This window comes from Rattus norvegicus, chromosome 11 (assembly GCF_036323735.1).
Source record: "Rattus norvegicus strain BN/NHsdMcwi chromosome 11, GRCr8, whole genome shotgun sequence".
Lineage (NCBI taxonomy): Eukaryota > Metazoa > Chordata > Mammalia > Rodentia > Muridae > Rattus > Rattus norvegicus.
This window is the reverse complement of record NC_086029.1, coordinates 93,898,318-93,921,479: the sequence shown is the minus strand read 5'-3', so window position 1 is coordinate 93,921,479 and position 23,162 is coordinate 93,898,318. Positions and strand designations below refer to the sequence as shown.

Sequence of the window (23,162 nt, the reverse complement as noted above, 5' to 3'; positions counted from 1 at the left end):
GCACGCACGCACGCACACATACATACTTTTTCTCTTCAATTTTTTTAACAATTACCCTCCTACTAAACAATGTCTTCTTGTTCATGATAACAACTTACTCCGTGACTGACACCCCATCCCATCAGTATGGCCACTCCTACTTTCTGGAGAAGCAAAGGCAGCAGGTAAAAGGGGGTGGGATGGGGAGACCACGGCAGGAGAGCACTTCCAGTGAAATGAAGAACTGAAGAGCTTCCAAGGAAACCCTGGACATGGGAAAGAGGGTCAGGGAAGGTCTGGGGATGTATCTGCCCTGGTTCATTCATTATTTGCTCTGTCCATGGGTATCTGCTTTGCTTTCCGTCTGTCTCTGATGATTATGATCTACACGCTGCACCTGGCCACGACCCAGCCCCAACCCTAACTCAGTGACCTCACTCTTTCCTACTCACATACTGCCCCAGTCCAAGGAAATGCTGCCCTCCTGTGTCCCCCTGTGGAAATGCGTGGCCTGGTCTTACCCCCAACTCCCCTGCTGGGGGAGAGATGTCAAAACACTGCTGCTACCTACCCTCCTGTGTCCCCCTGTGGAAATGCATGACCTGGTCTTACCCCCAACTCCCCTGCTAGGGGAGAGATGTCAAAACACTGCTGCTACCTACCTCATTCCTCCTCTTCTCTGCCAGTGCCTCCTTCCCTCTGATCTCCCTGGGTAACCTTCTTAACTCACTTCTGTACTCTTCACAGGCCTGAAGAAACCAGTAGAGTTGATGGAGAATGGACCAGCCAGGTCCCAGGGAGGCAAAGCCATGTGAACGCCCTGAATCAGCATGGACCCAGAGGGACCTGAGCTATAAGCCCAGGTGTGGCCCTTGGTGGAGCTGTAGGCGCAGTTCAGTCACCTGATGACACCCTGCCCTTCCTGGCCTCTCATTCATCACCAGCATAATCTTCTGGAGCACCTACCTACACAGAGTCTGTGTGCTCCTGTAAATTCTACCCCATAGCTGTTGTGAGTCTTTACCATTTCTGGAGCATTAATTGTGACATTCTCAAACTCTATGGCATTCTGTAAATGTGTGTTTTATTCATCTGATATAATTGTTGTCTCTGAGGCTTACTGGCTCCGTCTGCTAAGCTAGACCTAGTCCTGGCAGCTTCTGGCCACTGTGCCATCTTATCTAGGCCTAGAATGTTTTCAGCCTTTTGAAAATTACTGGAGAATAAGATTACCCTTTCTAGTTCTTTCTGAACTCTGGCTGGCTGATTCAACTCTGCTTTCCTGGCTCAAACTCTTCTCCAAGCTGACTGATTCAATCTAGCTTCTCTTAGTTTCTTACTGAATTGCTCTGCTTGGCCTCATACTTACTTTAGCAATATGTTCTTATCTTCTTGTCGGCGAGGACACCGACTGGGTACCAAGAACCAGGCATAGGCCTGCGAGGTTTAAGAAAAAGCACATACTCAGATCATTCGTGTTTTGAGAATGCCAAATCTTTTACTTGATTCACTGAATATATACCCCAAGTTCACAGGGTGGAAAGCACAGTGGAAAACTGGCTTACACCCTCAGGAACAAAGAAAGAGAAACAAAAGACAGAAACCAATTATCATCTGGGTGTCACACCTGGGTGTCACCTCTGGGCCAGGGCATTCCTTTGTTAGGAACAAAAAGCTTCCACATGCATCAGCAAGGCTTCAGCAGGGGTCAAACACTGACGGGGACCCAGGAGGGTCCAACATCTTCTGACTCCTTCTCATTCTCTGACTTGTTCTGTCTTCACCTGTGTCTAGCTTATTCTGTTTCTGCAACCTGTCTCTCTACAAACAACTGTCCTGGTAAAACTGACTCTGTGCCTCCCCCACTCCACTATCTCCCATCTCCCTCGAGTAGCTTCCCTTTCCTCTCTCTTTTCCTGAGAATTGGGCATATCCTAATCTGTCAAATCTTTCTCTGATTTGTCTCTTTGTCTACCACTCAAAGTTACCACTGCCTAACCTACCACATGGTTCTTGGTCCCTTTGTGTCTTCTGCATAACAAGTTCTGGCTCTTTTTTTTTTTTAAGAGTTATTTATTTATCGTATGTATATGAGTATATTGTTGCTATCTTCAGACACACCAGAAGAGGGCATCGGATCCCATCACAGATGGTTGTGAGCCACCTTGTGGTTGCTGGGAATTTAACTCAAGACCTCTGAAAGAGCAGGCAGTGCTCTTAACCACTGAGCCATCTCTCCAGCCCCAGGTTCTGGATCCTTAACTCTAACTTGCTGTAATGAATCATTTTTGCAAATATTTCTGGCTTTGCCATGCAGGGTAGAAACTTCATGCAAACTAGTAGTCTCGAAGCAACACTGTACATTCTTCCTTCTGTGTAAAGCTGTGGTGTCTCTAAGGAGTGACATCATCTTAAGTCCAATGCTGTATGTGTTGGGCTGGAGTCTCCGTTCCCCAAGGTTCTCAAAGCATGTGTCTTTATGATGATGTGCAAAAGGTAGCTCTCATTTCAGAGGATCCAAAAATGAGTAACCGTGGCCCAGGAACAAATTCTGTTTCCCTCACCATCTTCCACTGAGGTAACAATTTCCCAATGTAACAGAACAAAGAAAGACATATATCAAAATACTTTTCAAATACATTGTTGCTGTTTATGTTGGCTAAGCAGGTTATAGAAAAGTGGGAAACATCTGCTAGGGGTCTCAGATGCTGTCTGACAACATTCTTGACTTTTGGGTTGGTGGAGATTAGGAGTCTGTGCACTTGTTCCAAAGGATTTACCTAATAATCACAGGTGTGAGATCACACAGGGAGGTGGACAATAGATTGCTATCAAGCAGCCATCACAACCTGCCCACCATCATAGAAGTTCTAGCCAGTCAATCAGACTTTATAAACCTAGTGGGATTATGCACACCCTCAATCCTAGTACTTTCAACGCAGAGGCAGGCAAATCTCGGTTGAGTTTCAAGCCAGTCTGGTCTACATAGCAAGTGCCAGGATAGCTGGGCCTACACAAAGAGACCCTGAATCAAAAAAGCAAAAGGAACTAAACCAAGCAAACAGAAGCAACGTTTGTACAGCACAGAGGAAAAAAAAGGGAAAGAAGTCGGTGGTAGTGGCACATGCCTTTAAACCAGCACTCACAAGACAGAAGCAGACGATTCTCTGTAAATCCAAGGCCAGCCTGCTGTACAGAGTGAACTCCAGGATATCCAGCCAAGGCTACATAGAGGAAGCCTGTCTTGAAAAATAAAAGCAAAAAGGAAAAGAGATGTTTATTGGCTCAGTTTGAGAGAGAGAGAGAGAGAGAGAGGTGATGATACCCAGCTCATCTTTTCCTTTCTCTCAGCCTAGGATGCCAGCCCATTCACATGAAAGGCGGGTCACCCATCTAAATCAGCACTAAATATGTTTCCTATGGCCGTAATAACACCCTGATTGATGTAATTTAAGGGAGGAAGGGTTGGTTTTCCCTCACAGTCACATAATCTGTGACTGTGGAGAAGTCATGGCAGCCAGAGCTTGAGGAAGAGGAACAGTGACACTCAGCCCACTTTCTCCTTTCTTTTTTTTTTTTCACCCACATTCAGGATGCTGCTTCCAACCTCAGTGTAATACAGAGGATCCCTCACAGGCACACCTGGAGCCTCGTCTCCTAGGCGACTGCAGATCCTACAGAGACGATCATCACACCACCCATTCAGCGTTTACGTGTCTCTAGTCTGAAAGCAAGAACTTTCTTTTCTTGTATTTTAAACCATTTCCTCTGTAGGCTAGAAAAAATAGCCCAGTGATTAAAAGCAGTTTCGGAGAACCTGAGTCCCTTTCCCAGGACCTATGAGGCTCAAGCCTCACTACCATTGACTCCAACTCCAGGGGATCAGATTCCTTCTTCTGACCTCCTAGAACAACACACTCGCGCGCGCGCGTGCACACACACACACACACACGCACACACAAAAGGGGGAGGGAGGGAGGGAGAGGGAGATGGAGAGGGAGAGGGAAAGGGAGAGAGACTCATACACACTGTACACACACACAGACTCACACATGCAGCACATGGTGTGACACAGAGCCTCATGTACCCTGAGCTAGTTTTACAATGTATCTGAACATAACCTTAAACTTCTGATCCTCCTACCTCATGTGCACCATTTTGTACAATACCAAGGATGAGCACACAGCATTGAGAGTACTACATGAGCACAACTTCAGCTTTATAAAATTGGAAGCCCCAATATTTAGTGCAAAAACATTTATAATTGTTACATCTTTTTGACACACTCTTCCCTTTATTACTACATAGTGGCTTTTTTTTTAATATCTTCTAATTTTAGTTTGAAAACTACTTTACCAAATATCAGAAGAGCTACACCATCTTATTTTCAGTTTCTGTTCACTTAATAGTTTGTTTCCCATCTTCTGATACTGTATCTCTTTACCAGTAAAGTATCTTGGAGACAACAGAAAACGTTATCTAATCTTTTTAATCCAGTTAGCCAGTCTGTGTCTCTTTGTTGGTGAATTGGGGCCATTTACATTTAAGGTTGGTATTGAGAGGTTTACTAATTTTGCAGTGACAAAAAAAAAAAAAAAAAAAAAAGCATGACCAAGGCAATTTATAAAAGACAGAGTTTATTGAACCTACAGTTTCAGAGGGTGAATCCATGACCATAGCCATGGTGGGAAGCAGGTACACATGGCACTGGAGCAGTAGCCGAAGGCTGACGTCTTAATCCACAGGCGTGAGGCAGAAGAGAACTCAAGTGGAAACTTAAGGATTCTTAGGAAAGTCGGTTGGATGGTGTTTTGCCAAAATGGACACAAATGAAAGACTAAGGCAGATTCATGAAGATCATTTCACTGAAACACAGGAGAGATGTTCTGCTAAGGCAAGCATGTGAAAGGACACATGAAGGATTCTTTGCTAACAACATGCATGTATTGGTCTGCCTTACATTGCATAGTTGAGCTGCATTTGTTGGGACTCTATGGACATAGGCTGACTGGACACACATGCTAAGGCAAGTCATGTGCTGAGGCAAAACCCGTGCTGAGTCAAGGCACATGGAGGACCCGTGATATTTAAAGGGAAAGACAGAGCTTGGCTTGTTGGTACAACTAGCTGTACAATGGTTGTGGATCTTGCCTCTTCACTGATCTTTTCTGAGAAAGGCACAGCCAAGAACTTTTCCTGGGCTGGAGAGATGGCTCAGCGGTTAAGAGCACCCGACTGCTCTTCCAGAGGTCCTGAGTTCAATTTCCAGCAACCACATGGTGGCTCATGACCATCTGTAAAGGGATCCGATGCCCCTTTCTGGTGTGTCTGAAGACAGCTACAGTGTACTTATGTATAATAAATGAATAAAAAAAAAAACTTTTCCTGGCGTTCCAACTGGTCCTGGTTCCTCCTGTCGATGAGCTGAGGCTGAGGCCTGGCTGTCTCTGCTAGGTCCATGTTGCTAACCCGACTCTACCTAACTGGACTGCTGGTATATCAGTGAAGTATTTGCAAGTGGATTGAGCCGCAGCTGCCTGCTAACCTATGACCTGAACTGCCGTTATCCAGACAACACAGACAGGAGTTGCTCCAAAGAACCTTTCCAAACAGGTCCACTTCCCCATATCCTTCCTTTCCCACTGCCTCTGGTGGGTGGTGGGCTAAAAGGGAGGTTAAAGCATTTAAGAACCATCATCAAAAGTAAGAGTTGAAAAAAAATTAAAGTTACAGGAAATGGCAAGGTCTTTAAAACTTCCAAGTCTGGGTTGGGGATTTAGCTTAGTGGTAGAGCGCAAAGAAAGAAAGAAAAACTTCCAAGTCTGCGCCCGGTGACACATTTCCTCCAACAAGTCTGTACCTCCTACTCCTCCCCACACAGTTCTCCTGTCTGGGAGCCAAGCACAGAACACGCTCCCTGCGAGTCATCCTCATTCACACCACAGCAAATTCCTACAATTTTATTGTTTTATTTATTGTTTGTGCTTTGCTTTCTCACCAGTATGAGGGATTTAATGTGTTGGAAACAATGGACTCCTCCCTTGTTCTTTCTTTAGCTATTCCTCTTATCAAATCTATGCTTCCCGATGCTCTCTAATCCGAGACTGCTTTTCTTAGTCCTTTAAATATCATCTATAAAGCTGGGTCAGTGGGCTTTAGTCTGTACTTGCCTTGAAATATCCTTAATTCTCTGTAAAATTTGAAAGGCAGCTTTGCTATACCACGTTTGATGAGCATTTAGCTGCTTTGGAGGCCGTAAATAAAGCTTACTCCATGCTTTGAGGGATGACAGATCACCTGATCTGATGTTTTGAGTCCTGCTGTTTTGAGTGGGCTGGCATCTTCCTTCCCTTGTTAGACCTCCAAGGTCTTAGCCTAGGTGCGCAACCCACAGAACACACAACTTGATGACAGATCAATGCAATGGCAAGAGGTTTATTGACCCGACGCACGTGGGGGTGTTCAGCCTCACAGGGAGAGTCAACCCAGAACTCAAAAAGCACCCACCTTTTATACTCTCCTTGTAAGGGGGTGAACTACTGTATTATGATTGGTCAGCAAAGCAGCAGTATATATTTTTTAACTCTTTTGGTCAAGGGGGGGCAATTTTGGCAGTAAGATTGTTGACAGTTTGTGGTTTTTCTCAGAATTCAGTACATGGAGGGGTAGGGAAGTTATTCCCAGAACAGTTATTTTTGTTTTGTCTTAACTCAGCTTGGTCTTGGTCAGAGTAGCCTGGTCATTTTGACCACTAAAACTTTGTTTTTACATTTTCAGAACCTTGTTTCTACATTTTTAAAAACTTTGTTTCCACACCCTTACAACTTTTTTTTGTTTTTTTTTAGATTTATTTAGTTTATGGATAGGAGTGCTCTATCTGCATGTATACTTGCTTGTCAGGAGAGGGCACCAGAACTCATTACAGATGTTTGTGAGCCACCATGTGGTTGCTGGGAATTGAACTCAGGTCAGTGCTCTTAACTACTGAGCCACCTCTCCAATCACCCCCTTTTAAAGATTTATTTATTTATTTATTTTATTTATTTATTTATTTTATTTATTTATTTATTCTATCTTCATGCCAGAAGAGGGCATCAGATCTCATTACAGATGGTTGTGACCCATAATGTGGTTGCTGGGAATTGAACTCCGGACCTCTGGAAGAGAGTCAGTGCTCTTAACCCCTGAGCCATCTCTCCAGTCCCCCTTTTAAGTCTTGTTTCTTAGTGTTGTGTTCTTGACTTCTTGAGTATGGTGTGTTGTGTTCTCTGATCTTATCCACTTGCTGTTCTGATGTGTTTGAATGTCTATGTATGTCTCTACACTTGGTAACTTTTCTGCTACAGTTTCATGGAATAGGTTTTTACACAATGGCGTTACCTCAGCTTCTTCCTCTATATAGCTCTTTCCTCCAACCTATATAACTCCTTCCTCTAACCTGAGTAGCTCTGACAGCCTGGAACCCGCTATGCAGACCAAGATGGCCTCAAACTCACCGAGCTGCCTGCCTCTATCTCTCAAATGCTGTGCACTGGAATTCTTGGCTTCACTGTTGTATGAAAGCTGCATCAACAGAACCCCACAAAAACTGGAACCCTGGAGCAGTTCAACAGGTTGGAGAATGCGTCTTCTGGGCAGAACAGCTTATCGGATCTTCTGGGCAGCTCAGTTGGCTTCAGAGCGTTTCTCAGCAGTCCTTACTGCTTCCATAACCTTAGGGAGGGAGGGATCTGGCCAATCCGGTAAGCTTTGGGGCCCTCTGAAGCTATTGAGTTATTTATTTCCTGAGTTTTTTTTTTATTTGTTTTTTTTTACTTTAATTTCTGTGTATGTGTTTTTGTGTAGGTCTATGCACATGAGTCCAAGTAACCCAGGAGGCTAATAGAGTGGGAGCTCCTTGCAATCAGGATTATGGAAGATTATGTGCCAGTTCCTGAGTTTTCACATGCTTCTCTCCAATTCGGAAGGTTTTACCTTGGAGTAAATGGCTACATGACATCATTTTTTTTTTCACAGTCCACAGAGGCTTTTTATTTATGCTTTACATTTAAAAAAAGAATCCCAGGATTTTCCCTCCTGTATGTTTTCGTCTTGCCTCTTCATAGTCCATGATGCCAGCCGAGGTCGTCAGCACAATGAAACCAAACTGCCGTGATGGGAGCAGATTGTTCTGCCACTTCTCTAGGTCTTTGAGTTGAACATCAAATCTAGGGCTTATAACTCCACACTTGTTCAGCCTTCCTGCGAGGTTCACAACGATCTTCCCAGCTCTGTGATCACCAATGATCTCGAATTCACCAATGTAGCCATGCTTCATCATCACAGTTAGGAACCGAACGATGACTTTGGAACACGGCCTGATGAGGACCTGGCGTTTACCTCTCTTCTCCGCATTGTTAATGCTCTTGAGAGCATCTGCCAGAACATTCATTCGCACCATGGTGACGGTGAGAGAAGATGGCAGAAAGACGACATCATTTATTGTTGCGATATTTAACCTCATTTGGGGAGGCTGTACCCCGACTTTGATCATTCAGACACACAACCTTTATATCTATGGTAAGCCTTTAAAGCACTAGAGATGGGGAGATGTCAACCTCTAAGATACAGAATTTACTTCCCTATCAACAACCCTGAGTTATAACTTACCATGGGCCATTTTTTTCTTTCTTTTTTTTTTCCCAGAGCTGGGGAGCAAAGCCAGGGCCTTCCGGTTGCTAGGCAAGCGCCATACCACTGAGCTAAATCCCCAACCCCACCATGGGCCATTTTTACTTCAGCCCTCAAGACCGTGTTTTACTTAGTTTGGTTGGACACTGGGACAAGGGCCAGGGGTGCATATTTTACATATCAAGCAGACCTGGCCTCCAGGTTCTCCCAGCATCCCTCTGTCCCTACCTGGTATACCCTGAACATTCCAGCCCAGGGCCTGGGCTGCCCTTCCCCACAGAAGCTCTTTCCAGACAATTTGGTCTCCCCCTCTCTCTTCTTCTTTTCTCTCTCTTCAAGCGCACCCTTTCTCTCTTCTCCCCCACACCTCCATGACAACTCCCTGGCCTCAATCCTTGGGGAGGTCTATTGGGAGCAGCTTCCCAACAAACCCACCTTTTAAATAATCTAATCTGGCTTGAAGTGGCTCATTTCACTGGCAGAGAAATAATCTATCAACCATGCCATGGCACCTTCTCTCTCCACCTTCTCTCACTTCCCCCTCGTGGTCTTGCCTTAGACCCTAAGCCCTGGACCAAAACCCCACCTACCTTTCTTCTGCCCAGCTATAGGCTGTTGGCATCTTTATTCAACCAATAGTTTTAAATTGAGGAGCAAGGTCATATAGCATCCCTTGGTGTGCATGAGGATTTCCTCATCCCTGGGGGCAACCAGACCTTGGGGACCAATATTTAGCATTATAATACATAGCAACAGACCAAATCTCAACAACTCATTCATTTATCAGTCTATTGAGTGTGTGTGTGTGTGCGTGCGTGTGTGTGTGTGTGTGTGTGTGTGTGTGTGTGCACTACTGAAGATCAGAGGACATCTTGTAGGAGTCAGTCCAGGGGTTAATCTCAGGTCATTAGGCTTGGTATAAAGCACTTAGCCAACAAAAAGGAACTCAAACTGAAGCTCAAGGACAATTTAATTATAATTTAAAAGAAAAAAAACCCAAGGTAGGCAAGCTGCAAACCCCATTAACTGCCTGCTGGAGGAAGGTGGGGTGAGGAGAAAAGCCATTTGAGCCTGTATGAAGGTCAGATCCAAAGTGAACAGGCAGCCAACTGGGTGTGAGGGAGAAAGTATCCTTAATTTTTAGCCAGTATCTGAAAAAGACAGAAAAATAAAAAGGACCTTTATGAGTCCTAACTCAGACCCAAAGAACTTCATGGCTGATTGACTTGTAAAGACTGAGCAGGGGCTAAGAATCGTGGGAGTGGGAGAAAAAACACAGCGTCTCTCATCAAGGGGAAATCATGTGACCCGTCTTTTTAGTGTGGCTTAAGGAGAGCCTAAATTTCCTAGGGGTGGTTCCTTGGCCAGGTTATTGAACTGGAATGTTTGGTCTCCACCCAGGATAGAGATTCTGTCCTCTTGACCTAAAGGAGCTTTTACTTCTTAGACCTGTAGCCAGTGTATCCTTAACCTGCTGGCTTCCATCTCAGCTTTCCTGAGGACAATATAAGCTTTGTTCCCTTTAGGTAACATACTTTCTCTCCGGCTAATTAAGCTTTTTTTTTTTCTGTCACTAACATCTCCCAATAAGCAACATTGTGTTGCTTTCCTATGACTCGCATATTCTAAGAGGTTTGGAAGGGCTGGCCATGTCTACTAATTATGTGTGTTGGAGGGAGTTCCCACACCAAATTACTGATGTCTAGTTGCCATCTATATGGCGGTCAAAACACTTCAGTGTACCAGGGACTCAGGATTTCCTCAGTCCAGGACTCAGGATGTTCAAAGATAAAACTGGGACAGAACTGAGTGAGCAAGACGGTCTACATCCCTTTCTGCCCTCCTGCAGGGTGCACATTCCTTGGGGGGAGTTGAATAACTAGCAAGCCAGGCACAACTTCACACTATACCTGTAACTACTGACCCCTGTAGACTGGAGACACTCTCTGGGCAGTGCTTTCTCAGAATAGGAAAGAAAATCCCTTACCACAGACCCTCTGGCCTCCATATACACCATAGATACGTCTGGTTCCTACTCCACAGTACAGAAAACCTCCACATTAAAAATGACTTCATAGGCTGGGCATGGTGGCCCACATCTTTAGTCCCACCAGTTGAGAGGCAGAGTCTGGTGGGTCTCCATGGGTTGGAGGCTAGCCTGGTATAGTCAGTGACTAATACCACAGCAGGAAGGGATATAGAGTGAGACCTTATCGCAAAAAAAAACAAAAAACAAAAAACAAAAAAGAAAAAAAAAAACCAAACAAACAACCTCTGTCATAAAGTCTATGACATAGACTCTGGGAATTGGTGCAGGCACATTGCATCACACTGATCTCTAGGGGGCAGTGTTACCTAATTTCACAAGCCCCTGAACTCCACATCCAGCATTTCTGGGAGCCCTGTGTGTGCCCGTGTAAGAATTCCCACAAGTGCACATTTTTCTTTTTCATGAAGATCTGTAGCGCAACCAATCAATCACGCAGAACGTACATGTATACATTCTTTTATTTTGGTCGTGTTTGCCTACCCGTTTGATCAGTTGTCGCGAGGCCTCACTGCAGATCTCACTTCCTCCTGTCTCAGTCGGTGGTGGAAATATACACCCTTGGGTGACCTGTACTACATTGATTTAATTGAAATTTTTTTACTAACCTTTTCCCTCTTTGTACCGACGTTTTCAAAAGCAAATGTTGTTCTCACAGCACCCTCCTTAACTGAGCGAAGAAAGAAATAACAGGTTTCTGAGTTCCATGAGGAATCTAAACTGTAGAAACACAAACTAACCACTCTCTGTGGGGAGAGAGGGCATCTGGGGGAGGTGGGTGGAAGCAACAGAGGGAGTTGCTGAAACCTGCAGGCTGTGGGATTAGCAGAGGTTCTGGTGCTGAATGGGCACAGATTGCTTACAGGAATTTTTTGGCTTGACAGAATTACGCCCAGGCTGTGTGCCATTGCTTCCTCAGCCTTAAGCTTGATTTATAAACTGCGGCCACAGCTTCTTTTCCCGAAACCTGTTGCTCTGCTTCAGCGTCCAGCCTGAAAAGCTTGCTTACTACGCCCCAATCCTACAGTTTACTGCTGCTCTTAGATCCAGCCTCTTCTGTGATAACGCTTGTGGAACTAGGGAGTCAGATGAGCCCCAGCACCAGTCTTTCCACTCACTAGTTGGGCGTGCTTCCTTGGTCTGATTTAAATGTTTAAGAAATGCCCGTGCTTTAGGTCGTATTTCCAGAACGGGAGGAGGGAGGGGACACGGAGGAGGGAAGGGACACGACCTAGCCCATAATCCGCGGGTGCTCCGTAAAATTAACCGCTTGGGGTTGGGGATTTAGCTCAGTGGTAGAGCGCTTGCCTAGCAATCACAAGGCCCTGGGTTCGGTCCTCAGCTCCGAAAAAAAAAAAAAAAATTAACCGCTTGCCTCCACGTTCAGTATTTGGGCAGATCGTGGGTTCCCTCCCAAAGACGACAGATCCCCTTAGATGACTAGAATTGCAAGTGGAGAGCTACATTTAATTTTTAGATTTATGTGGAAGAGTGTTTTGCCAGCTTGTATGTATTCCACAGGCATGTGTCCAGTTGAAAGTGAGTTGGACACCACAGAATTGCAATTGTGCATAGTTGCTTGCCACCACGTGAGCGCTGGGCGCCGAAGTTGGATTCTCTGCAAGAGCAGTAAGTGCCCTTAACCGATGAGCGATTTCTCCAGCTCTGGGCAGGGAAGCTGCAGACTCCTGCCGGGCGATCACAAGCCTACTCAGCTCGCTGCCATCTTAGCTTGCCTAACTCAGCAGCACTCGCTGACCGAGTTTGACAACGGTGGGATCTCACCCCTCCGTGGTAAGTGCACCACCCAGTACCGCCAACTCCTACAAAACTAGCACGGTCTGCCACGCCCCGGCTCTGGCCTTGCACGGGGGTGGGTGGGGCCTGCTAGTATACACATGCGCACTCCTTCCTCTTTCTCTCCTTGCAATCACACCTTCGCGTTTTGACTGCGAGTCCTTTTTGTCCCCTACTGCGTGCGGTGTGGCTTCCCGGCGGACGTGCTGACTGCGAAGCAAAATGGCAGCCACTGCGGCGGTTCCCAGCGCTGTAGGCGGCCGAGCGAACAAACGCGGCGGCGGCTCCGGCGGCGGTGGAACCCAAGGTGCGGAGGAGGAGCCGCCGCCGCCCCTCCAGGCAGTTTTAGTGGCCGATAGCTTCGACCGCCGCTTCTTCCCCATCTCCAAGGACCAGCCTCGGGTGAGGACCCGGCACGCGAGCAACCTGCGGGCCTGGAGGGTAGCAGGGCTACAAGTTGCCACTGCAGCTTGCTAGTGAAGCGTGTTCTGAAAGTTACCATAAAGTTGAGTTTTTCTGGTTGAGAGAAAGTGGAGGGACTGACTGAAACCCCGGTGGCTGTCCGTCCAGATGAGTAGCTAGCAAATATGGATTCTCGCAGGGCTGTCTGCCCAGCCTTGAGAAGGATTGAGAGGGCTGTGTATAGAATCAGTGTTTGAGGGGGTTGGGGATTTAACTCAGTGGTAGAGCGCTTGCCTAGCAAGCGCAAGGCCCTGGGTTCGGTCCCCAGCTCCGAAAAAAAGAAAAGGAAAAAAAAAAATCAGTGTTTGAAAGAAGCCTTCCCAGGGGGATTTAGTAGCGCAAGGGGGCCTCCATTGCCTCTAACCTTGCAGGACATGGGCAATTTAAAAAATGCTTCAAAAAGCGATGGTAATATATACCTAAAGGGAAAAAGGCTAGATCTCGGCCTGGTACGGGCTCTTTTCCTCCCATCTGCTGCAAGGGGAACCGAGTGGGTTCCCCTCAGCCTTGGAACTACCTAGACATAGGACATTGGTATTGGGCTTGCAGACTGCTCGGTCCCTCAGCAAACAGGGATTTGCCTTTTACTTAAGAATTCCTAAGGCTAACGACTGTTCACTTTTGACAAGTGTTTGAATGATTTCTGTGACTCAGTGTCAATAGGAGGAAATTCTATGAGAAGAAGGTCTTAGTGCTTAGAGTTATAGAGCTATGATTTAGGGCCAACATTTGTCCTTAATGTCAGCCCTGGTTTCCTATAACATATTCTGTGTCTGATACCATGTCTACTAGGCCCAAATCTTAGACTGAACCTTTGGGCCTATTTGCTTTAGAATAAAAGGGTAAAGCAAACTGTAGTGTCTGCAAGCCCCGATGAAAGGCACATTGTTGCAGTGGGGTACCTGAAGTATAATAATGGCTTGAAGACCTCAGACTTTTTCATATCCTGCCCTATAGGTCCTATTGCCCCTGGCCAATGTCGCGCTGATCGACTATACTCTGGAATTCTTGACTGCCACGGGTGTACAGGAAACATTTGTCTTTTGCTGCTGGAAGGCTGCTCAGATCAAAGAACACTTACAGTAAGGCTCGGGAATTTTTCCTTTCCATGCTTCACCGTCTTTTTTCCAGTCCTTCCAGCATGGGTTTGACGAGGTAGAGACATGAGGAAAACTGCATCTGTTCTGAGCTCGTGTATGATTTAGTGTTTTCTTCACGTGTCCTGAGAGAAGCTGCTGGAGCTTTCTTTGCCTTGAGGTTTCAGTGATGGAAATCGAAAGGCTTGGCTATGATTTTCTGAGTCTTTCAAAGTTCGTTCCAGTGAGTTTTGCTTTTTATGTTCCAGTGGGTATGTTATTGGAAGAGCATCTTTATTTTCCCACTGAATTTCTAAACACTGTCTGTTCTGACCCCCCAGTGACAGGAACAAGTTCTTTCCCCTTGTCTCCCCCACTGCCCTCCTTAGTTTCAAGCCCACTGTAAGTTCTTAAGAGATGCTTGTTAAAATTTGGAAGAGCTAGTCTGGGAATTTATGAGTTTTGGAAGTAAAGACTAGTATACTGAACATGTTTTCCATGTTACCGTGCTTAAAGTTGATACAGACTCAGAACAAGAAAGATGACTTGAAAAAAAAAATGTGTTCCCAGAATACTTTCATAGCCTAGATTTCATAGGATTTTAAATTCAAACTCACATTTCAAGACGGGAGTCAAGGTATAGAAAGGAAATGGTCATACTTCTCAAACACATAAAACTAATGACACTGGAAGCCGAAACCATTTATTATGGTTCACGCGTCTCTTTGAAGCCAGAGACGCTGGCAGGAAGCCAGAGAAGCCACAGAGGAGTATAAATGCTGAATGGAGGTTAGAGGTCAGGTCTGTGATAGTCTGTTTACTTTATAGTTCCTCATCACTTTCCCACAGGAAATCCAAATGGTGCCATCCTACGTCCCTCAATGTTGTTCGAATAATCACATCAGACCTGTACCGATCACTAGGAGATGTCCTCCGTGATGTCGATGCCAAGGCCTTGGTGCGCTCTGATTTCCTCCTGATATATGGAGATGTCGTCTCAAATATCAATATTTCCAAAGCCCTGGAGGAACACAGGTCAGGTGGGGAAGACGGCAGGGACAAGACTTAGGGACCAGTTGAGTCCTAAGACTAACTCTGCCCCTCCTTCTTTATAGGTTAAGAAGGAAGCTAGAAAAAAATGTGTCTGTCATGACAATGGTGTTCAAAGAGTCCTCACCCAGTCACCCTACACGCTGCCATGAGGACAATGTGGTGCTAGCTGTGGATAGCACCACAAACAGGATTCTTCACTTCCAGAAGACCCAAGGCCTCCGCCATTTCTCCTTTCCTTTGGTAACTGGGTGTCTGGGGAACTCAGGTAGAAGAGGGAGGAGCTTCGAGAGGAGAGATGAGCTAAAGCCTTTGTAACTTCTCCCCTCAGGGCCTATTCCAGGGCAGTCTAGACGGAGTGGAGATTCGATATGACTTGTTGGATTGTCACATCAGCATCTGCTCTCCTCAGGTGAACTCTTCAGAACAGAGCTGCATAGCCAAAGAGCAAAACTCTAGGGGTCTGTTCCCTTTCAAGTCCAGGGGATGCATCTTTCCCCTCTTTTTCTGGTTTGTTGTACAGTAGAGAAGCACAATTACTTCATTCCCAGTATATTGGGAACCAAATCTAGGGTTTGTCCTACAGCCAGTTACTATGGCTTTGATAGCTCTCTGGACGTTGTTACTGTAAAGCACCTACCCTTAGCATAGTGTGTTTTCTCCACAGGTAGCTCAGCTCTTCACAGACAACTTTGACTACCAAACTCGAGATGATTTTGTGCGAGGCCTGCTAGTGAATGAGGAGGTGAGGAAAGCTCCCAAAACGTCTAGAGGAGAGGGTTTGTCTTGCTCTGGTAACCTTGGGTTCCCTTTTGCGTTTCATTAAGCCTGAGACAGCTGGGAGCAACGATCCATAAAGAAAGCTCAGGCCATTTGATGGTGTCATCGAGCGGCAGAGAGGCACTGAGAGGCTTAGAAGGGTGTATACTTGGGGAGTGTCTTCCTGCCTTGCTTGATTGGGTAATCGTCCCTTCTCATTCAGATCCTAGGAAATCAGATTCACTTGCATGTGACAAGTAGGGAATATGGTGCCCGGGTCTCCAACCTACACATGTACTCAGCTGTCTGTGCTGACGTCATCCGCCGATGGGTCTACCCTCTTACTCCAGAAGTCAACTTCACTGACAGCAGTACACAAAGCTACACTCATTCCCGACACAACATCTACCGAGGGCCTGAAGTCAGCCTGGGCCACGGCAGCGTCCTGGAGGAAAACGTGCTTCTGGGAGCTGGCACTGTCGTTGGCAGCAACTGCTCCATCACCAACAGTGTCATTGGCCCTAACTGCCACATTGGTGAGCACAGGTGGGGACCCAGCAGTGGCCCTAAAGTGTGGGGGCTGCAGTGTGTCTCCAGAAGCTAGGGAGGAGGCCGAGGGATAGTCCTTATGATTAGGAAGCTGAGTGGCTATCGTAAGGAAGGAGCAGAGAGACAGGGAGGTGGTCCACGTGTGTTGCTCTTGCGGGGGACTCAGTCTCTGTTCCCAGTATTCATCAGGTAGCTTGCAACTCAAGTACAGGAGGATCCAGTGACCTCTTCTGACCTTGGGCACTGGCGCGTCCATGTGTGCACACAAGCACTCACACACATAGAGTTAAATTGACAAGAGTCCTGTGCTTGCTGGTGGACACATTTCCATTTGGTTTTGATCAGCTGGCCTTGAGCCCAGAGAGATCCAAGTGCTGAGATTAAAGGCATGAGCCACCACACCCAGTGTTGCCCACACTTGGAGTCCCGACACCTGGGAGATGGAGGCAGGAGGATTACAAGTTTGAGACCATCCTGGAAATGTTTATCGATTTTCTTAAATAGAACAGGCAGGAGGGCAGGACGTTAGGAAGTTAGTTGGCTACAGTTGTGCATAATCCCATCTACTGTGGAGGATAGATTGGTCAGGGCTTTGTGGCCAGCTTGGGTTTTTTGAAACTGAGTTTCTCTATCTGGTCCTGGCTATACTGAAACTCTGTAGACCAGGCTGGCCTTGAACTAACAGATCTGCCTGAGTGCTGGGATTAGAAGTGAGCACCACCACAGCTCTGCCTAGCCTGTGTATGACTCTTACAGTGACTCTTCATATTCTGGAATGTCCTCTCTGTGTTCACATTTAGAGGCAAGTGCAGGGTTAGTGTGTACTAATGACCTTTGTTCAGTTATTACAGCTTACAAAAGGCTTTTGCATGTGTTACTTCCCTTGCCCCAGTAACGTCTAATGTAAGGCAGTGCTGGGACCTAAATGCTGGTTGTGGGCTCTCTGTGTTCTTCTTTTTTAAAATAATGTATTTATTATTGTTTTACGGACATTGGTGTTCTGCCTGCATTTCTGTGTGAGGGTGTTGGGTCCCCTGGAACTGAACCTACAGACAGTTGAGAGCTGCCATGTGGGTACTGGGAATTGAACCTGCATCCTTTGGAAGGACAGCCAGTGCTCTTAACCACTGAGCCATGTCTCCAGCTCTCCATGTTCTTTTTGCTTTCCCATCACCATGGTATTCCTCTTGACAACTCACTTTATTTGAAAACTATGAGATTACTAATAGTATTAGACCTTTAAAAGGACAACGGCAGGATTCAGATTCTATAGTGTACAGAGTAACTGGAGTCTCCTTGCAGGCACAGACATGACTGTAATAAGGTTTATAGTTCATTCTGAGAATTCCTGAGGGCCATATATATAGTGTAGAATTATTGTTAACTTAATATGGTCAATTTGCTCTTGGGACTGACCTTGGAAGGGATTGGATGTTTCTAATGTTAGCAGGTAGAGTATCAGCTAGATGGGAGCTGAGTTGGGGCTGGTGTCAATCAGCCTTGTCCTCTGTGAAGGACTCTGTTTCGGATGTGGAGCCCTGAGTGACCGGAAGCCCTCCTCATTCTGAGCCAGGTGATAATGTGGTACTGGACCAGGCCTACCTGTGGCAGGGAGTTCGAGTGGCTGCTGGAGCACAAATACACCAGTCTCTGCTCTGTGACAGAGCTGAGGTCAAGGAGCGAGTCATACTGAAGCCACACTGTGTCCTCACTTCCCAGGTAAGGCTTGTCCAAACTCTGCACAACCGCTGAATTGAATAGTGATTGTGCCAAGTCAAAAGGAACCATATTTCCCCCCTTTAAATAAAGCCTACAGTGAGGGCCCAAGTTTCTTTGACTGTCTGCTTAGCTTAGTATAAAACCAGAACAAAACAAAAAGCATCGTTCTGATTGTCAAGATACAGTTCTCCTCAATGCACTAGTAAGGCTGTGCTACTTGGTTCTTTTCTTCTTTAAGGTGGTAGTGGGCCCAGACATCATACTGCCCGAGGGCTCGGTGATCTCTTTGCACCCTCCAGATGCAGAGGAAGATGAAGATGATGGCCAGTTTAGTGATGATTCTGGCGCTGACCAAGAAAAGGAGAAAGTGAAGCTGAAAGGTGTGAGGCTTGACAGGTGTGGGGCAGCCGTGTGTCTCTTTGCCCCATAGAAAGCTTGTCTCCTTCCAGAGAGACGGACGGGGCTGCTGCTGGGCCTTCTCAAAGGTGCATGCCTTTCCAGGTTACAATCCGGCAGAAGTTGGCCCTGAAGGCCAGGGATACCTCTGGAAAGCTGAGGATGTGGATGAGAAGGAAGATGAAGAGCTGCGGCAGAGTCTCTGGGGTGAGCTAGACCTTACCTGCCTGCCTTCTACTACTCTGAATATTCCTAGGAACTTTAAATGCTTTGGAATCCAATTATTATTGGACCTTCAATTCATACTGATAGGACACATATTGCTATCAGTATCTTTTTGTTGAAACCGTCTGTCTGTCTGTCTGTCTGTCTGTCTGCGTGTCTGTCTGCATGTGTGTCTGTGTCTATGGGGGGTGTGTGTGTGTGTCTGGGGTGTGTGTGTGGTGTGTGTGTGTGTGTGTGTGTGTGTCTGTGGGAAGCTGCAGTTGGTGCTCTCCTTCCACGTAGAGTCCTGAAGACTGGTAGCAAGTGCCTTCACATGTGAGCTACTCAGTCCCCTCGACTCCCCATTCCCCTTTCAAACAATAGACTCATATAACCCACTCAAGCCTGGAGCTTGCCTCTAGCCAAGAATGACCTCAGGCTTCCTGATCTGTTTCCTTGGTTGGGATACTATAGGTGTCCCCAACACACCTGACTTTGTGTGGTGGTGAGGATCAAAGCCAGGCCTTTGCACAGTCACACGACCACTGAGCCAGACCACTGGCTCTTCCTTTCTGTGTTCTTAGGACTCATGATCAATATGGAGGAGGAAAGTGAGACGGAAAGTGAGCGGAGCGTGGATCCCGAGGAGCTGGACAGCCGAGCAGGCTCCCCTCAGCTGGATGACATCAGAGGTGTGAACAAAGTGGGGAAAGTGTTCTCTGCTTGTATCAGCTAGCCACCAGCTCAGTTCCTCCCAGACAGGCTTTGGTGTAAAATCAGAACCAGAGCCTTAGAGCAAAGCATTCCAGAAACCTGAGTTTGTTTTTTCCTTTCAGTTTTCCAGAACGAGGTCTTAGGAACGCTGCAGCGGGGCAGAGAGGAGAACATCTCCTGTGACAATCTAGTCCTGGAGATCAACTCCCTCAAGTAAGACCAACCCTTCCTGCTTGCTCCCGGGCGCTGCTGCAGGAGCAGACCTTCCCTCCCAAACATTGTTTCCCAAGGAGGAGCCTAGGTAGAAGGCCAGGAGTGTCTGGAGCAAGGAGCACATCAGCCCCCTGCCTCAGTGTAGACTCCTCTCCTCCAGTGAGCGGTCACAGTCCTGGTCTCAGAGCAGTAACACCTGGAGCTGTGCTGCACCAGCCACTTCTGCTGTGCAAAGTGGCCAGAATCAGCACTTACAGGAGGAAGGAGTGCTTGTCTTGCCTCACAGTATGAGGATACAGCTCATGGTGGCAGAACTGGGTGCGGATGGTCACATGGCATCTGCAGTGAAGCTGCAGGAGTGAATACGGGTGCTCGGCTCCTCCTCCTCCCAGAGACCAGTGACACTCACATCTAGGATGGGTCTTCCCACCTCAGCCCATGCTGGAAACTTCACGTGTGTGTCCAGAAATGTGTCTTTAGATCCTGTCGAATGGACCCTCAGTATTAACCATGATTCACACTCATCTCCCACAGGTATGCCTACAACATTAGCCTAAAGGAAGTGATGCAGGTCCTGAGCCATGTGGTCCTGGAGTTCCCCCTGCAACAAGTAGATGGCGTGCTTGACCCAAACCGCTACTGTGCCCTGCTGCTTCCTGTAAGCAAGGACTGAGGCTGGGTGCAAGGGATTGAGTGGAGACAGCTAAGCAACTTTGTAGTGATGGTCTTAAAGGAAGTAGGAGTAGGAAGGCTTGCTCTTGGGTAGATGTTGCTTCTGGGTCTTTTCTCCTTGTCTTTGAAAGGTGGTCGGTTTCTAGAGGAGGATTAAGTGGTCCAGAGTCCAGTAATGCTTAATACTGAATGTTCTTTAAGACTCCAGAATTGAAAGCATTCCAGGCCCCCAAGAAGCACATTCCCTGAGAAATGATATCTTTTCCCCAACCCAGTGTGGGAACAGTTCCCAAATGAGCCAGACTGCCCACACCATCTCCTTCTTGTTCTTCCAGGTCATCAGTATTGATTGCCTTTGTTGTTCAGCTGTGGGGGCATGCTAAGGAATGTGATACATTTCCACCATCACCACCTTCCTTTTTTTCCATAGCTGCTCAAAGCCTGGAGCCCTGTTTTTCGGAACTACATAAAGCGCGCAGCTGACCATTTGGAAGCATTGGCGGCCATTGAGGACTTCTTCTTGGAACATGAAACTCTTGTTCCTTCCCTGGCCAAGGTGAACACCATCTCCATCTTCCTATCCTGTGTTTGCCTTGACACAGGCCTTCATGACCCCCACAGAGACAAAACCGAGCTTAACCTGAGCCTAGCATAGAGTGTGTTCACTACAGCCTCTGTCCCTGGGATTGTGCTTACTGTTGGAGTAATTCAGTGCAGACCAGGCTGATGCTGGTGAGGCAGCCGTCAGAGGGGGTGGGGGGAGCTGAGGATGCACTAAGCAGACACCCAGCAGGAGGTCCACGAGTCATGTGTTCCCAGTACCTCCACTCATGTCTTTGTTTTGGGTGCACAGTGATGATATGATGTTATGACTTTTGGTATATATGTTTGGTTTTTCCCAAACTGGCCTTAAACTTGTTAGGTAGTTCAGTTTGGATTCCCAAGCCTCATGCCTCCACCTCCCAAGTGCTGGAATTAGAAGCAGGTACCACTCTCTTGTCTGTTTTGAAGAGGCTTCTTAATATGTGTGTGGTAGGAAGCTGAGAGCCTGGTAGAGATGCTAAGGTCTTCTCTTATCCATTATACGATTGTATCCTTGTTAGATAGAGGGATCTTGAGACTACCTTTTGCTGACTCTCTGTAGGTCCTGATGGCTTTCTACCAGCTGGAGATCTTGGCTGAGGAAACAATCTTGAGCTGGTTCAGCCAAAGAGACATAACTGACAAAGGCCAGCAGTTACGTAAGAATCAACAGGTACGCTGCTCTCTGCTCTCCGGATCCCCTAGTCCCCCACTGTAAACTCTAGGGACTCTGACAGAACAGTGGCCTGCATGTTCGTTCCCTAGCGGCTGTCCCTCTGCTTCCTTGCAGCTGCAGAGGTTCATCCAGTGGCTGAGAGAGGCAGAAGAGGAGTCATCTGACGATGACTGATGGTGACTGCCGGATCCATGCATCTCATTGGCTGTCCTAGCAGATAGGGCAAAACAAGAAAGCTTGCTACAGAAGCATGAGCGGCCACTACAGACTGAGAATTAATGGAACGGAAGTTGCAACTACAGTATTCTTCCTACTGCTGGGAACCATGTGCTTCTCGTCCTGACTGAAGTAGGATGAAGGAAGTTAGACTGAACTAGGGGAAATATAGACAGACCCTGCAGTTGGGGGTTGGCCAGAGGAAGCACTTTGTGTTTCAGCTTTCCCTCAGGGAGCAGTAAAGAGCAGCTGGTACTCCCTGTTGTTTGTATTTGCTGATATTATAAAGAGGAGTGTACGGGCTTCTCTCCTCATCATCAGCCAGGTAAGGACAAATATGCACTCACTAGGCTGCTTTTAGCCAACATCTGGAGGAGAGGGAGAAGGGTCGAGGTGGCCACGAGGCGGTGCTATGCTAATTGACTCCATCCCCTGGATCATGGGACATCAGTGGCCTTCCTCCAAAGACCAGTCTGTAACCCTGACGTGCTGCCAGAGTCCATTTCCATAGCTTTCCCTGGTCTGAGCATTCTTCTGCCCAAGGGCGAGGGTACCAGGCATATCTGAAGCCATCTGCTGTTCCTCTTGCCTTTTCCAGGTGGCCCGCTTCTGGTTCTGTCAGACACTGGGCCACATTCATCTTAGAGGATAAGGAAATGCATCCAGTGTGGTAGTACACATCTTTAATCTCAGTACCCTGGATGGAAGAGATAGACAGATCTCTGAGTTCAAGGCCAGCCTGGTCTATAAGAGTTCCTAAACAGTGAGTGCTGCACAGAGAAACCCTTTGTGTATACGTGGGAGACAGAGGAGAGGTGGATTAAGGAATGTTCCTGAGATGTTATGAATCTTGCACGGCATAATTAAGAACCTTATAGAACTCTGTGTTTTAGTCATGTGTCTCAGTGAAGTGGGCACTGCCCCGGGAGCAAATGAAACCCAAAGCCAGGAATGAACATGTTAATAACACAGACGTCCCTGTGTAATGTGCTCTCACCTTGGCTCCCAACCCTGTGAAGTACGTTTTCTGATGAGATGCGTACAGTTCAGACTCAGTTATAGAGGCAGAATTTGCTACTGACCTGACAACTAGTATTTGTTACTGTGCTAGACAGCTCCCATAACTTTTTGTCAGGTCTTTGTTGCCCTCACATGGAGGTAAGTTTCTCTTTTGACACTTAAACTACAGTAAATGTCATGGTAGTAACAAAGGGCATCATACACATGGCATTGTAGATAAAATAAGTGTCTTTGTTTCAGTTGAGTGGAAAGGAATAAGCTAAAATCAGGGACTTAACGTACAGGTGCATTTTTGAAAAGGAAAAACAAAAATCTTAGGACATACTAGTTAGCACTCAGAAAGTAGAAGTAAAAAGTTTAA

At 46.7% G+C, this 23,162-nt stretch overlaps 2 protein-coding genes and 2 long non-coding RNA genes across 7 annotated transcripts in view; 2 read left to right on the top strand and 2 right to left on the bottom strand.

The window, feature by feature from the left end:
* The window catches only part of LOC120095699 (uncharacterized), a 38,675-nt gene extending 37,639 nt beyond the window's left edge, over positions 1-1,036 (top strand). For both annotated transcript variants that reach the window (XR_010056201.1, XR_005491487.2), the window contains exon 3: positions 727-1,036. This is a non-coding gene — a long non-coding RNA (uncharacterized LOC120095699). The remainder of the gene's footprint in view (positions 1-726) is intronic.
* A 6,944-nt stretch (positions 1,037-7,980) lies between these two features.
* On the bottom strand, positions 7,981-8,443 carry Rps15al2 (ribosomal protein S15A-like 2). Its single transcript, XM_039088958.1, has one exon. It carries the CDS (start codon positions 8,417-8,419, stop codon positions 8,027-8,029), a length of 393 nt encoding a protein of 130 aa, XP_038944886.1. The 5' UTR covers positions 8,420-8,443; the 3' UTR covers positions 7,981-8,026.
* Positions 8,444-9,607: 1,164 nt separating this feature from the next.
* LOC134481032 (uncharacterized) lies at positions 9,608-11,028 on the bottom strand. Its single transcript, XR_010056206.1, has 2 exons — positions 10,637-11,028; positions 9,608-9,800 (listed from the first exon to the last, which is right to left on the bottom strand). It is a non-coding gene; the product is annotated as an uncharacterized LOC134481032 (long non-coding RNA).
* A 1,020-nt stretch (positions 11,029-12,048) lies between these two features.
* On the top strand, positions 12,049-22,666 carry Eif2b5 (eukaryotic translation initiation factor 2B subunit epsilon). Of its 3 annotated transcripts, NM_138866.2 has the most exon segments (16): positions 12,680-12,895; positions 13,913-14,037; positions 14,881-15,066; positions 15,147-15,324; positions 15,413-15,493; positions 15,749-15,826; positions 16,064-16,376; positions 17,963-18,108; positions 18,347-18,488; positions 18,610-18,711; positions 19,293-19,400; positions 19,545-19,635; positions 20,170-20,293; positions 20,738-20,863; positions 21,452-21,562; positions 21,680-22,666. In NM_138866.2, coding segments are annotated over 16 exon segments (2,151 nt in total). In that variant the 5' UTR covers positions 12,680-12,715; the 3' UTR covers positions 21,740-22,666.
* The last annotated feature ends 496 nt before the right edge of the window (positions 22,667-23,162 follow it).

What these genes read in the sequence shown, in the direction of transcription:
- Rps15al2 (XM_039088958.1), bottom strand. Translation starts at nt 8,419, where the DNA reads ATGGTGCGAATGAATGTTCTGGCAGATGCTCTCAAGAGCATTAACAAT.
- Eif2b5 (XM_039087951.2), top strand. Translation starts at nt 12,716, where the DNA reads ATGGCAGCCACTGCGGCGGTTCCCAGCGCTGTAGGCGGCCGAGCGAAC. An exon ending in TCTCCAAGGACCAGCCTCGG is followed by an intron (nt 12,896 to 13,912) that starts GTGAGGACCCGG and finishes CCTGCCCTATAG; the next exon opens with GTCCTATTGCCCCTGGCCAA. An exon ending in GCCTGCTAGTGAATGAGGAG is followed by an intron (nt 15,827 to 16,063) that starts GTGAGGAAAGCT and finishes CTTCTCATTCAG; the next exon opens with ATCCTAGGAAATCAGATTCA.